Source organism: Neopelma chrysocephalum, unplaced genomic scaffold (assembly GCF_003984885.1).
Source record: "Neopelma chrysocephalum unplaced genomic scaffold, ASM398488v2 Primary Assembly neopelma1_25, whole genome shotgun sequence".
Classification (NCBI taxonomy): Eukaryota; Metazoa; Chordata; class Aves; order Passeriformes; family Pipridae; genus Neopelma; species Neopelma chrysocephalum.
In genome coordinates, this window is record NW_020897694.1 from 41,669,214 (window position 1) to 41,682,727 (window position 13,514).

Here is a 13,514-nt window from a genome sequence, read left to right on the forward strand (position 1 = left end):
TCCTGCAGAACTGTTTTGTAACAGTGAGGGTGAAAATAGTTTATATTTTCTATATGTGTTTATGTAGTCCTGCTAAACCCAGAAATTCCTGCTGTCTTAGAACCAGAACCTGCAGTATCTGAAGGCAGGGAGTGGAGGTGGCAAGTGAGCAGGTAGCTGAATGTAACATTTTAAAAGCATTGAGAATAGAATAAACTAGTCTTGTTCTCACAGCATCTCTCAGTTGATTGTGGGCTTAAAAGTAAATTTTCAGTAGCATGCAGAATAAAATAGCTTGAGTTTGTAAATATGGTGAAAGGCTTTTAATGATGATAAGAGAAAATATCTGTACTACTGTAAAACAGGAATGGGGAGAATGCTAAGATACATCAACTGATGAAGCAGCAAAGCTTACAAAGTTGTGATCCTGCAGAGAAGTGTCTGAGCTGGGATGTTTTGTATCTGGGTGAAGCCTTACAGGCAGATGTTCTGCTGCAGCAAACAACCACTGTTCTGGGTGTGCAATTCATGTACCTGTAACTATTTACATTCTCCTGGGAAGCTTTATTTTATCCACCATTACACCTAGTGATGGGTATTAGAAACAAGATTCATGCTGAAGACCAAGTGAGTCAGATGCTTTGGTCTGTGCTGGTTAGGAATGGCCAGTGAGGCTGCTGATGGGTGGAGACAAGGAGGTCTGCATAAAGACCTGCATAAAGCTGCTCACTCCTGGGCTCTATAGAAAAGTGGAGACATGGAGCCTCATCACTGTGGCATCACTCTGTAGTGCCCTGACCAACTGCAGCTTCTCTCTGCTTTCCTGTGGAGTGTGGGTGGCTTGGTATTGGTGTAGTCCTCAGATGTCACTGACCTTGTCTTTTCCCCCAAGGTGACCTTGCTGGCTATGCCTGACTAAACTGTACAAAACTGTCTTTTGGTGTTCAGCATGTTTTACTGCCTGGCATTGTGTAGAATTGCTCCTTGCTGCCTTTGCACAACAGTGCTTCGTTCAGTGAAGTTTGTGCTGTACAGTGCTTTGAACTACATTGTGATCTGATGGTACTAGTGCTGTCCCCGTTGATGGAAACCTGGAAATTTGTTCTTTCTATTGCAGTCACGGTGGTTCTGGATGGACAGCTGAAGTCAGTAGAAGGTCAGGTTCAAGTCTGCAGTCTCTCTTTTTACTGAACAGTACTTTGGGCAGGATGTTTCTGTGAACTCTTGGAGCTGCTTCTCTGAGTAGAAGAGCTGCAGAGTTAAGCCTGTGGCACACTGTGGGAATTACATGAGCTTTCATTTTTATAAATTTGTACTGTATGGGATGAATATTGAATTCTAGTTTCAGCTCTCGGTGTAGAGCCTGTTGTAAATCAATAGCAATTGTCCAGAGGCTGGTGCATCCTCCAGGGTGTGCTTTGTTCCTGAGGCACTGTGGAATCCTCTGCACTTCCACTGAGATGCATTGGTTGCTTCCAAGGGGAGCCTTCTGTTGAAAAACAGTGAATCTGACTTTTCAAGCTTGGAATTGAAACCATAGGGGAAATATTCTTTGCTACTAGCTAAATAAAGAGGAGTCAATTAAAAAAAAAAGAGAGAGAACTTAATTCCAAGGGCAGTTTGTACACTGAGGTTCTCTAGGACCTGACAGATTACATTCATTAAATCAAAAAATTTTGCTGGAGGATGATGGCGTAAATTATTTAGGGCAAATGAATCAGCTTCAGAAACAATTTATTCTACTAATAGACCTCCGAATTTTGCAGGCTCAGAATTGGAGGAGCAATCCCCATTAGAGGAAGAAAATCCCTGCACTGTGGATAAATCTTCTTATAAGGAGTTTATTTTTAGACTACTTGTACTCTGGGAAGACTGCCAAACTGAAGTTATGAAAATCCCTCTATTTTGTGATTCCTGAATGAAGTCATTCTAGGTACTGAAACTCTTGGAAGAGGAACATTAATTCAAAATCAGATGTTACCTGTACCTTTTTAGGAAAGCATAGTCAAACTATTTTAAGCTTGGTTTCCCAAAGTTAAGTAAGTCAATATTTAGGCACCTGTGCAAAAGGAAAAAAGTAATCGTACCCAGGCTCTTCCCTTTCTCCCAGGAGAATTTTGGCTGTGGGTTTTACTTGAGTTGCAAAAGCTGCAGATGTCTAGCATCTCTGACAGCCTGAATGTTCTTATTGAGCATCCCAAGTTAAACGATGCAATGGTGAAAGTGGTTTCACCTGGTAGCTGACAGGACAAATACAGAGAAAGCAAGATTTTGGGTTGGATTCATGGATCTGTGGAAATAATGGATTTCTGCTGTAGCTGGTTCCACACTCATAGGTCTTTTGATTCTTTTCTGCTTTCCATAGTGTGTTGTGCAAGCTTAAAATTCCAGGTAGTCGGGGTAGGACTGGAGGTAGCTGTTTCATGGTGAGTCCCTGCTGCTTTGAATCATTTTTAGAAATGTCTAAGAAGTGAAACCAGGTGCTTTCACATCCATTTACCAGGCCTGAGTGTGTTGCTTTCATATCCAGATGACTGTAATGAGGTTTTTATCCACTCGTGGAAGTGAGGGTGTTCCAGACAAGGCTGCTAAAGCATCTCTGTGTGGAGAGTAGCACAAAATTCAGACAGCTGCATGAGCTGCTGAGCAAGAAATGCCACTTCTGCCACCACGTGTAAAAGCAGGAGCACGATTATACATTGTCCTTGTGGCTCACTTAGGCATTGGTAACGCAGGGCTGCCAAATCTGAAAGAATGCAGAGTGCTGGTGTGGGGTATGAACAGAGCAAGGAAAGTTCATGCTTAAAAATCTGCCTCTATGTATGACTAAGTGCTGGATTCTGCAGATCACGGATGTGCCTAAAAACTGCAGGCTAGTTGTGGGTTCTTGGTAGCTTACAGAATTACTGTTTTATTAGAAGAGACTAATTAAGGCTTTTAACAACATTTCTGAGTAGTCTTTCAATGGCAGCATGTTCAGCATCTCTCCAGTGCTGTGAATAATTCATGCTTTCCATCAGTGGTGGTGCCCTGGTAAGCATGGATGAGACCTCAAAACAACCTCGAATGGGCAACCTCAGGCTATACTTCTCCTGTCTTGCTTCGATAGAACCTTCAGTCTGAATGCCAAGCTCTACATACTTTCTTAAATGCAGTGTTACTACCTTTTTCCTGTACTACAGCACTGCAAAGGCATAGTCCATCTGACTGTTTAAAGTTCTAGGATGCTCAGAGATCGCATTTTAAAATAAACTCAATTAGGCATTCAAAGTCAAATTAGGCATTGTAGCTGCATCCCTCCCTCCCACTGCTTTTTCTTAGTCTCCCAAGACTGGAGAAGTAGAGAATGTGCAGAAAATTCATTTTGCATGTAAGATATTTTGAACCAGCACTATAAAACTTTGGATTAAAAAAATTAATGTTAACAGCCACCAGCAAGTAATAAGTGTAGAAAATTGTTTGAGTTTCAGGGATTTTTTTAATATGAAATCACTGGAAAATCTTTAAAGGTCTTAAAATATTTCTGAGAAGTCAAGAGTAACAGGTAAGGTACTTTTTCTGTGAAGATTGAAAGTATTTGTTTGCTTGTTTTTATCAGTTTGCTATCAGTTCTGAGCAGGAAGACTCATGGCAGTGGTGGGGTTTTTTAATGTTTTAAATTTCTGTTTTAAAATTGACCCAGTGGATGTTGAGGATGGAGAGGTGTGCCGGACTGTGGACAAAGCTGTTGAAAAATGTGACACATTGCATTGAAATGGTTGGCGCGTTTCCATCACAGCATATGCTGCCTCCAGCGTTTCCAGGGTCTCAGTACAGTCTCTCTCATTGCTCCCCATTCAGAAGCACACTTACTTATCCTGATTAATTCCTTTTTTTTTTTGTTCTAGGGCATTTGCATGTTAAAGGAAGTCAAGAAAAAATGTCCAAGTCATTAAAAAACTACATAACAATTAAGGTAATCTCTTCCTATTAACTGAAGCAAAGTATATTTGTAATATGTAAATATTCATCACAGCCCTCTTTGGAGAAAACTTCGGACTGTGTGCTTATGCTGCAGCAAAAGACCTGAAGTGTTTCTCCAGCACTGATCTATCTGTTATTGTGTATCTGGATGTATGATACCTCCTGGCACTCAGGGTTTGCTTGGGAGGATGGATCTCGCTGAGCTGAGAGCATTTGTGCCCAATACCAGAGTCCTGCATTATAGGTTTGCAGTTGGATTTGATGGTTACAAGGGTCTTTTCCAACCTGAACGATTCTGTTCTGTAGTGATGGGTTCTCACCTCTCTGCTCTTATTAGTGCTTGTGCTTTTGGGACTTAGAAAAGAGCAGACATTTTTCCTTGTCCTGCTTTAGGTGAAATGAGACATAATGTCAGTGTTTTGTCAGGAAGCTGTTAGGCCACACTATGCCAGCAGTCTCTTATATTAGCCTTTATTTTTATATTCCAAGCTTTGCCTTTTGATACCCACAATCCACTGTTTTACTGTGTCCCATAGTCTGGTGTAGGGAGTCTGGAGCAGGGATTCTTTGCCAGGTGTGTATGATACAGCTGTACTTGGCACTGCGGTGGCTCCTGTGATGGCTGATGCCTATTGCTAGAACGGGGTAATTTCCTCCCTTTAGACAAAGCTTGGGAAGCTGCTTCAGCACATATGTTCCCCTTTGTCCTCTCGGAAGACTTAATTAAAATCCCTTTAAAAAGAAGTTCAATATGAGCTGCTTTATTTTTAAGTCTTCTGATGCTGTCTGGGTACAGTTAAGCCCTGTTTCCCCATAGCTCACAATTTTCATAGAAATCTCATGAGTCTCAGCAGATGTTGTGGACAGAGTGGAGAAATAACCACAAATGCCGTGCATGAAGTTAAAATCGACATACAAAAATGTTCCCTTCCATGTCCTCCATGGTGGGACTTGTGTTGAGAAAACTAAGACTTCAGGCCTGTCTCTTTTTCCTTGTGGGTCTCCGCTTTTCATGTCTGCCCTTACACATGGCTGACAAGTATTAATCCTTCCCAGTAAGTGATTTTCAGTCCAGTGGAACATTTTTTTCCTTTATAGCTGCCTTGCACTTTGAAAGTTAAGCCTTACAGGAAGTTTTTATGCCTGTGCCAAAAGGTTTGTCTGTCCAGGACAAACCTTTGGCCCACCTGCATCCCAGGCTGTCACCTGGGCACAGAAGCATTCTTTAGATCCAGCTGCCCTGTTTTCTCTCCCCTCCTTGTACCCTACTCCAATTTTTTCTTACCCTTTTTTAATAACTATTAATTCTGACCCCCAAAATCAAACAGATTGTGATAACACAGGGCCAAGCAACCTGCTTTCGAAGAGCTGGGATAGTTTCTCTGTTTTTAATGAAATGCAGAATCGTTTTTTCCAGTTTGGATGGTCCTTTCCCAAATTTGAATTTATTTCCATACTTTACTCATGCTCTACCTCTGTATATTAGTGTAAAGCTTCTGGGCACATTGGATACACTCATTTATATAGAATTTATTTTAAAAAATCCACAACCAACAAACAAACAAACACTCACCAAACCCATCAGAATCACTGTCTATTCCTTGATTTTCACTGCCTCAATTATTTCTCTTTGTGTTTGAGAGACATCACATTGCTGATGCTGTGCTACCTTTAGTGTTCAGGCTGGTTTAATCTGGTAGCAGAAGCCATATTTCAAAATATGAAATTTAAGCAAATGACACTTTCCATATTTTCTCACTTATACTGACTTCTTATGATTTTTGATTTTCGTGGCACTTCAGTGATCACAACCAGTTTGCAAATTAGAAAAAAAAAAAGAAGTGGGGATGCAGTATTCACAGTCAGTCTGCCACAGTGTCCAGCCTTGCTGAGAGCAGGGTTGGAAGTGATTGAATGTTTTGTCAGTGTACCTTCCAAACATTTAAATAGTTCTTTATACTATTAATGTAAATTAATTATACTAGTAGTAATAGTAATAATTTCCTATTTACTGGAGTAAATTATTTGTGAAGCTAGATAAATATTAGAGTGAAATTAATTAGGCTTCATAATTAATACAGATAGTTTTTTTTATATTACTAAGATTTATTTTTGCTCACTCCCTGTTTTCCTTTATATTCTAGTCCTGCAGAAAAAGTACACTTATTTTCTTTTTCAAGAAATCTTCTTTTTTCATAAAGTTTGCAAAACTGAGGAGCTTTCCTTTCCTGTAAGATTGTATTCCAATTTTAGTCTGATAATTTCACTTTGGGTTTTTTTGCAAAGGTCTTTATACAGTTGTATGTTTGATCGTAATTGCAAACTAGTTTTCATTGTCTTACTTTGGACATTGTGTGTATATTTATAGTGTATTCATATCTGTCTTAAATGGAATTAGACTTTATTTAGTTTAGGCTTTAAACCAGTGTTAGAATTTAAAGATTTTTGCCTATCTTAAACTGCAAAGTTATGTTACTGTTCATGTTAGTTTGTCTGAAATATGCTGTGAAACTAATGTAAGAGGGTGGAATGGCTCTGGAAGAAATTGAATAATGCTAAAGCTGTCTTTTTGTGCATGGAGTTTAGGATTTCCTGAAGAAATTTTCGTCAGATCAATTCAGGATGTTTTGTTTGCGTGGCAGATACAGCTCAGGTAAGGACAAAGCCCCTTATTTGTTGAGGTGGTGTTGTTCCTGGCTTTCCACACAGGCTTTCCAAGCTGGTGATGCGGAGGTGGAGCGAGCTCTCCCTGTGGGGCCTTGCAGTTTCCCTTCAGTGGGTGGAAAGGCTTTGGTGGTGCTCTGTGGGGCTGCTCTTTGGCTCACATTTAGAAAAGCATCTTTCCTGAGCACAGTACTTAACCATTCATCTAAATACCTTCCTGAGCTGCACTTAATTGTGACTCTCAGTTAATTGCACTTTCAGTTAATGAATTACCTCAGTCTCTGATTTGCATCTGCTGCAGTTACTTGTATTTCAGTCATGATCAGCTGGTTTTGGAGACATATCTAGGTGGAGCTTTGCCTTACATTCCCGTAGGGTATGACAAGGGCTTGCTAATAACTTTTTATCTCCCTGCTGTGTTCTCATTTTTTGTCCTGTGGAGTTACTGAGTGTTCAGGCAGTTCTCTGGTGCAATGCAGCTCGCTTACACCAGCACTTGGTAACCTAATGATCAGCTTAACCTGGCAGACCCTGCTGGTGGGGAGAAGTGTGGGAGATTTTGTCAGCTTCCATGTTTACCCTATGGTGTTTCCAGCAGGTAGATGATAATTTGAACTGGAAGAGGTTTTCACATGAGTAGTGGTTTTACCAGTTTGTTGGGGCCTGCCAAAAGCAGATGGTAGTGCCCTTACCCCTGGCATGGCAAGGGAATGGTGGAGCACGGGTGTGGATAAGGCTCTGGGGCTTTGCTAGTGTCCATCAAGTGCTGCAAGCCTTTACAGATGTGGAGTCATTGGACTGAGAAGTCTTTTTGTTTGTTAATAACTCTAGCTGCTTGCAGGAGGCACCCATCTGATATTCCTGGTGGAGCCTCCCTCTCCGAGGACAGCTGAAGGCATGAGGAGTGCCATGTATCCCTGAAATATATCAAAGCATGGGATAGTAAAGAGAGAGGTGGTCATTAACTTCTGACTTCCACCGTGGTAGGAAGGGAGGAGTGCATCCAGCTGGGAGGTCTGCTGCAAAACAACATCCCGTTTGGGGCAGGCAGTGGGTTGGTGGTGTGTCTGGCTGTTTCGGGATGATGCTGCAGGGCAGTGGCAACCCCTGGCTGTTTCCTCTGGGTCTCTGTCAGGAGATGAAATATGCCATGGACACATAAAAATAGCTCCCTGGCTGTAGCTGGGGGCACTTGGGAGTCTTGAACAAATGTGTGTTCAAAACAAAAGAAGGAAAAAGGCTAACATCTACTACACTACCAGATATATGTATGTCATGTAAACAAGGGAGAGTTAAATGGCTGTTAATTCCTAAGCTTGTCTCAGGGCAAGGAATGTCACTGGAGCCCTGCAGGGAGGGCTGCCTGCAGGCCTTCTTCACTGCATGTCAATTGGCTGCATTTGAACCTCTTCCATAAGGACATGACCTTTTTTTTTGCATTAACTCTAGGTTAAGCACCTTTCTGTGATAATAAAGGAGGGCTACCTGTGCAGAAATAGGCAGCCTTGATGAAAGGATACGGTGGTGTTTTATCAGTGTAGTGCCAGTAAGTCTATTGGCAGATGAAGGTTACTTGGAAGTCTGATGCACTTGCACCTCCACCTTACGAGGCTGTGTGTGTTATTACTGCCCAGTGAAGAGCCAGAGTCAGTCCCTGCTGAGCTGGTATTTACTGTGCTGCCTGTCAGTTTGTGTCCCTGCTACCAATTCGCTTTGATCTAAAGATAAGTTTACTGCTCTCCTTCTCATCTTGCTGTCTGCTCCTAAGTGTTTTTATTAAAACAGAGATCCCAAGCACCTTCTGTTTGTTTCTTAAAAGGTTTTTATAGCCTGAACCCGTCAGCGATGGTTCCTGCCACCCCTGCCTGTTAAGGAAAGTGTTTTGTAAAATGCAGGTTTGGGGGATCAGGTGATGTCGCCACACTCGTTGGATTGAGCATGTAAAAGATTTTTGTAGGTTTGTGGGGAAGAGGAGAAAAGTCAAAGAGAAGAGGCTTTGATGCAGGACATCACCCTTCCATAGTGTGTTTCTGCAGGGGTTCCCCATGCTCCTTCAACCTTTTTCAGGCTGGTGGGGCAGAGCTGCTTGGGATGAAGCTAAGTTCTGGGGGCCTTTTGCTTTGGCTGATGCCCCTGGCTGTTCCCTTCTAGGCCCGAATCAGCACCCTTTGGCACGCCTGAGACTGTTGGGAAAAGGTCGTTCCTAGGTACCATAGGCAGCAGCAAAGTGACCGTCCACCAGCATGCCTGCCAGGTGCTCCTGGGTGCAGCTTAAAAGGGGAGGTGCCATCTCTGAAGCCCTATGGGACCCCATTGTGAGGCAGTGCTTTTCCTCTTGCATCTCATCATCTGCAGCTTCGCTCTATGCAGTGATGTGGAGGGGCTGTGAGCCTGCTGCAGGCAGTGGGGTTCTAGCTCCAGAATGCTCTCCTGGTCACCGGAAATCTCTGGTGATTTTGTGAACCTGAGTGAACTGCAATGTTTTGACCCCTCTGGTCCGTAATTACTTGTTATTGCTAATAAACATAGGTTTTGTACTTTGATGATGCAGCGATGATGCCCTCGGTGGCAAAGGAGGGAAGGAGTAGGGACTGTGGTGAAGGTTTATAGAGCCGGGCCTGCCCCTGCTGCGCTGTGGGTTTGCAGTGCCTGCAGGCGGTGGTTTAGGAGAATGCCCTGAATTGGGGATGAAGAATGGCTTTAATGAAAGCAGGCTTCATGAGGATAAACTTTCATCAGGTATTCCTTGCAGAGTTCCTGTAACCAGGGTAATCACTTGAGTAATCCTAATGTATGTAAATGATCTCTCTCAATGTCTCACTGTTTTATAGAAGCCTGTACATTGGTCATTTTAAAAACTGAGTAAAGCTTAATTTTAAAATCAGTGTTAATGAGGAAGTAATGCAGATTTTTAATTACATGCAAGTGAAAAATCTGACAAATTCAGGTCCAGGCTTATGCCTTACTTATATTGGGGTAAATCTGAGGGAGAGTTGTTTTAACAGTTGAGCTTCCTTGGAATTTGGGCTAACTGAACTGAGATCAGGTCTCACATCCAGCCACTTCTGTCCTCTTAGATCTGTCCCCTTGCTAAAACTGTCTGCCCTAAAGAGTCTGGGCAGCGTTGGGTGATTGCACAAAGCAGTTGGCTGTAAGGTGAGCGGAGGTGAGATTGCTGTGGGTAATGCTCAGTACTGATGAGATTAGGAATATGCTGCAAGCAGTAGTTGGATGTACCTTATTGGAGAGGTCCGCTTATAGAATGTTGAAGCAATACAGCACTGGCAGCGTATGGCTCTGGTGTGATACTGTGGAAAGGAATTAATTTAAATTTAGGCTTTTCCTAGGTGGACACAGCTTCCACCAAAGTCATGTGAGCTCTCTTGTGTGTTGTCCAAGACCTCTTCTATAGAAAATTGCACATTACTGTACAAATTAAAAAAAAAGCCTCCTGCTAATAGCAACTCACAGTAGAAATGAGAGGGAGCCAGTCTACCACCTGCACTTCTGAGGGCGCAGGCAGGTGAGAGGAGGCTGCTGAACTCTTAGCCAGCAGGAGTGGATGCTGGTTGTTCCCAAAGTAGAATTGCCTGCTGAAGCTAGAGTCCTGCTGAATGCAGTGTAGGGGTTGTCTGTGTGCACAGATGCCTGGTTAGTGGTGTGCCTAATGTTGTTTTTCCAGTTGGAGGAAGAGAAGCACTGTAAGGTTAGGATGCAGCAGATCTCATCATAAAGCAGAGCTTTGCTTTGGATGCAATGAAATTCTTTGGACTTTATGGTTTTATCTTTCCTTCCCGTGTCTTTAAGAGGCTTCAGTGTGTGTAAGTTGGGTGTGATGAATCCCATCCCAGAAGTGCCCTTATGAGTTTCAGCAATTTGTATTTTCTCTAGTAATTGCTTTTGCAAACTGGTATGATCAGTTTAGCTTTGATATTCTGAGGGAATTGTATATCTAGTGAAGAAGCTAGGCCACAAAATTTAAGGTCCATCTAGATTTTAGATATTGGTGAAGCAGCCCTTTAACTCTTAAAGGTTAAGCCTGGATTCCTCACAGAGTCAGTAGTGAGGGTTAGGCCTCTTTGGAAGTCTCCAAATACAGATTATGTCTACCTAAATTAGAACAGGAACAAAATTAGAGGTATATATTTCCAGCTTAAATCTAGGGAAATGCTTAGAAATATATTAAATCCTAAAGCTTTGCATTAATAACTTTGCAGAGAGATTCGATAATGGGAAAAAATAATTAAATAGTAGTTGCTTCAGTCAACTTCCAGATTCATTTTTTTGAGTCAGTCTGATACCTTTCCCATAGGTAATACTTTGTCATATGTGTTGATTGTTTTTATATTGATTGAATTCACCTAGTGTCCATGAAGAATGTGCAATTAATGGTAAGAAAAGTTTGCTATACAAATAATAACAAACTTTTCCTTCCTCTCAAAATACTGTTCCTATGTATGACAGACAACATACTCTTCATCATAATGCCTTAATTTCTTTTTTTCTTAGCAGTAGAATTCAGTGACAAGAGCATGGATGATGCAAAGAACCTTCTTCAGGCAACCTCCTCATTTATTACAGATGCAAATGCATATATAAAAGGACAGCTGGTGTGTGACCCTGTTAGAGAAGACATACTGTGGGAAAGGTAAGCGCACCTCCTGTCTCTTAAAGACTGTGATTATTTGAGCAGTACTTTGCTGACAGGTTCGGAAGGCTGACCAGTGTTCTGATTTCTGTTTAAGAAGCAGGACAAGAAGGACTATGCAGCAGTCTTCCTTCCCAGCCCTCACCAAGGGCAGCTTTTTTTTTCTTCTCTTTCTAGCCAGCTGCTTTTCGTTATAGTCTACCACACTTAGTTCATTGTGTTTTTAAAATCTGTGTTATTTATCTAGGGTTCCTGTCCTAATACAGGCATCTTTGCCCCTCTTGAGTGATGTAGAAGGCAAAGCTATGGCAGTTGTGACGGTACCCAGTTCATAAGGAGAGCTTAGTGCATTAGTGACTGGAGAAGAAAGAGAACGATGGAAGAGTAACACACCTTGGGCACGTGAACTCGAAATCAAGCTGGCTGGCACTATGGTGTGCAGCAGAGGAGAGAAGGGGTTACTAACCAAGTGTCCAGGGGCAGGATGTCACAGGGAAGGAAGAAACTGTGACTCTGACAGGGGTGAGGAGACTCTTCTTTGGAGTCCCTTATGAAAACCAGATCGTCTTCCAGGATTGAGATGTGCATTGTGATGAGTCCAAAGCTGAGAGGAGGAGCAAAGTGCTCTGGAATCCGGGTGGGAGAGGCACGCACCCTGAAACAAGTTAAATGCAGGCAGCTCTGGGACATAGGATCAGAGGGGGAATGATCTGTGCTGTAGAAGTGAGAGGCAGCTTCCGTGTGCATTGAGCACCTCACTGTTGGGGAAGCTTGTGGCTGCACTGACTAAGGCTTGCAAAGGGCATGGGAGCATGTTACAGGGAAGTGGAGTTGAATTAACTAGCTGTGGTATTTGACAAAAGCAAATCCTTCAGCAGGTGGCTGCAGGAGATCTGTTGGTGAGAGATAAGGCTGAAGAAGTTGAAATGGATTGTCAGTAGGGGATGTGTGGGAGGGCACAACTTGTATATTTGTAGGTGTAAAAACAACCAATATGTAACAGAGCTCTTAATTAGACAAGTGTTAGATACTCAGTGGAGAGGGGGAAGCTTGCGGGAAAGAGTGTTGGGAGAAATGAATTAGGACAGTAGCCATCTGATATCTGAGGGGAGGCAGGCATTCTATGCAAAACCAATTCAGAAACAGCAAAATAAGGCTCAGGAGAGCCCTTGAGAGGCACTAGGATAGCTTGAGGTTCTCCAGCTAACCTTGCTCCTTAAGCTTTATTGGGAAACAGCATTGTTGGGTCAGTGCTGTTGAGCTCTGGTTCGCCTGACTGTGTATGAGAACAAGCTGCCAGCAGCTGTTTGCAGCTCCCCATTTATTCCTGCTGCTCTCCTCACCCTCCTGCTGAGAGTGGCTGCAGCTGGTGGCACTGGTTCTGCAGTGATGAGTGCTTGTTGCCTGCTGGCTTTTGGGGCTGTGTACACAAATGATCCCACCAGATCTTTCCATCTGGCCTAAGGCAAGTGGAGTCCCAGGGCTGGGATTGGGCTCACCTGGGAAATGAGGAAGCAGCGCCTGATTCTGAGATGGATCATGACAACAGGATTCCTAGCCAACCCCAAGACAGCTCTCTTACCAGGCACTGAAGTGATGCCTGTGATGTGGCTTTGGAAGAGAAACATGCTGTTAGCATGATAAATGTGCTGCTGGAAGAAAACCCAGAACTTAGCAAGATTTTTGATGTGCTTAATATCAACCTCATTTTCCATCTGTTTTGAAATGATTACATCAAACTTGCTCTGTTGTTTTTGGTTCCTGTGATTAACCATGTATATTTATCGAATAGATGTAACACTTTGGATTTTGACATGCGTCAAGTTTTTCCCCTCTCAGCTGAAAGATGTATTCTCCCTGATCAGTGTAGCATTGCCCATCACAGGACAGCTAGGAAGGAGGTGACAGTGTCCTTTCAATGACTCCCTCTAGCTGAATAGCTGATGAATTCAGAGTTCTGCTGGCATCTTGTTTGTCTTATCTTAAATGTTACCTTTTCTTCTTGAAGGCTAGCCAACACAAAAGTAACCGTGAAGGCTGCCTTTGCAGATGACTTTGACACCTCCAGGGCTGTTGCAGCAATTATGGACCTCATTCACCATGGCAACAGACAGCTTAAGGCTGTTACTAAGGTAACCCATTAGGATACAGAGATCAGAAAATGACAGCTGTCCACTGTCCTACTGTTTAATGCAGACAGATTAGTTTATTGTTCACATAAGAAACCAGCAGAAACAAAGCTCCATAAATTGTTGACCGT

General features: G+C 42.7%; 1 protein-coding gene across 4 annotated transcripts in view; it reads left to right on the forward strand.

Annotated features, from left to right (window-relative positions):
- The window catches only part of CARS2 (cysteinyl-tRNA synthetase 2, mitochondrial), a 37,489-nt gene that overhangs the window by 14,571 nt on the left and 9,404 nt on the right, over positions 1-13,514 (forward strand). For all 4 annotated transcript variants that reach the window (XM_027675093.1, XM_027675089.1, XM_027675090.1 and 1 more), the window contains 4 exons: positions 3,867-3,934; positions 6,529-6,595; positions 11,116-11,254; positions 13,263-13,386. In XM_027675093.1, coding sequence (XP_027530894.1) covers positions 3,867-3,934; positions 6,529-6,595; positions 11,116-11,254; positions 13,263-13,386 — 398 coding nt within the window. The remainder of the gene's footprint in view (positions 1-3,866; positions 3,935-6,528; positions 6,596-11,115; positions 11,255-13,262; positions 13,387-13,514) is intronic.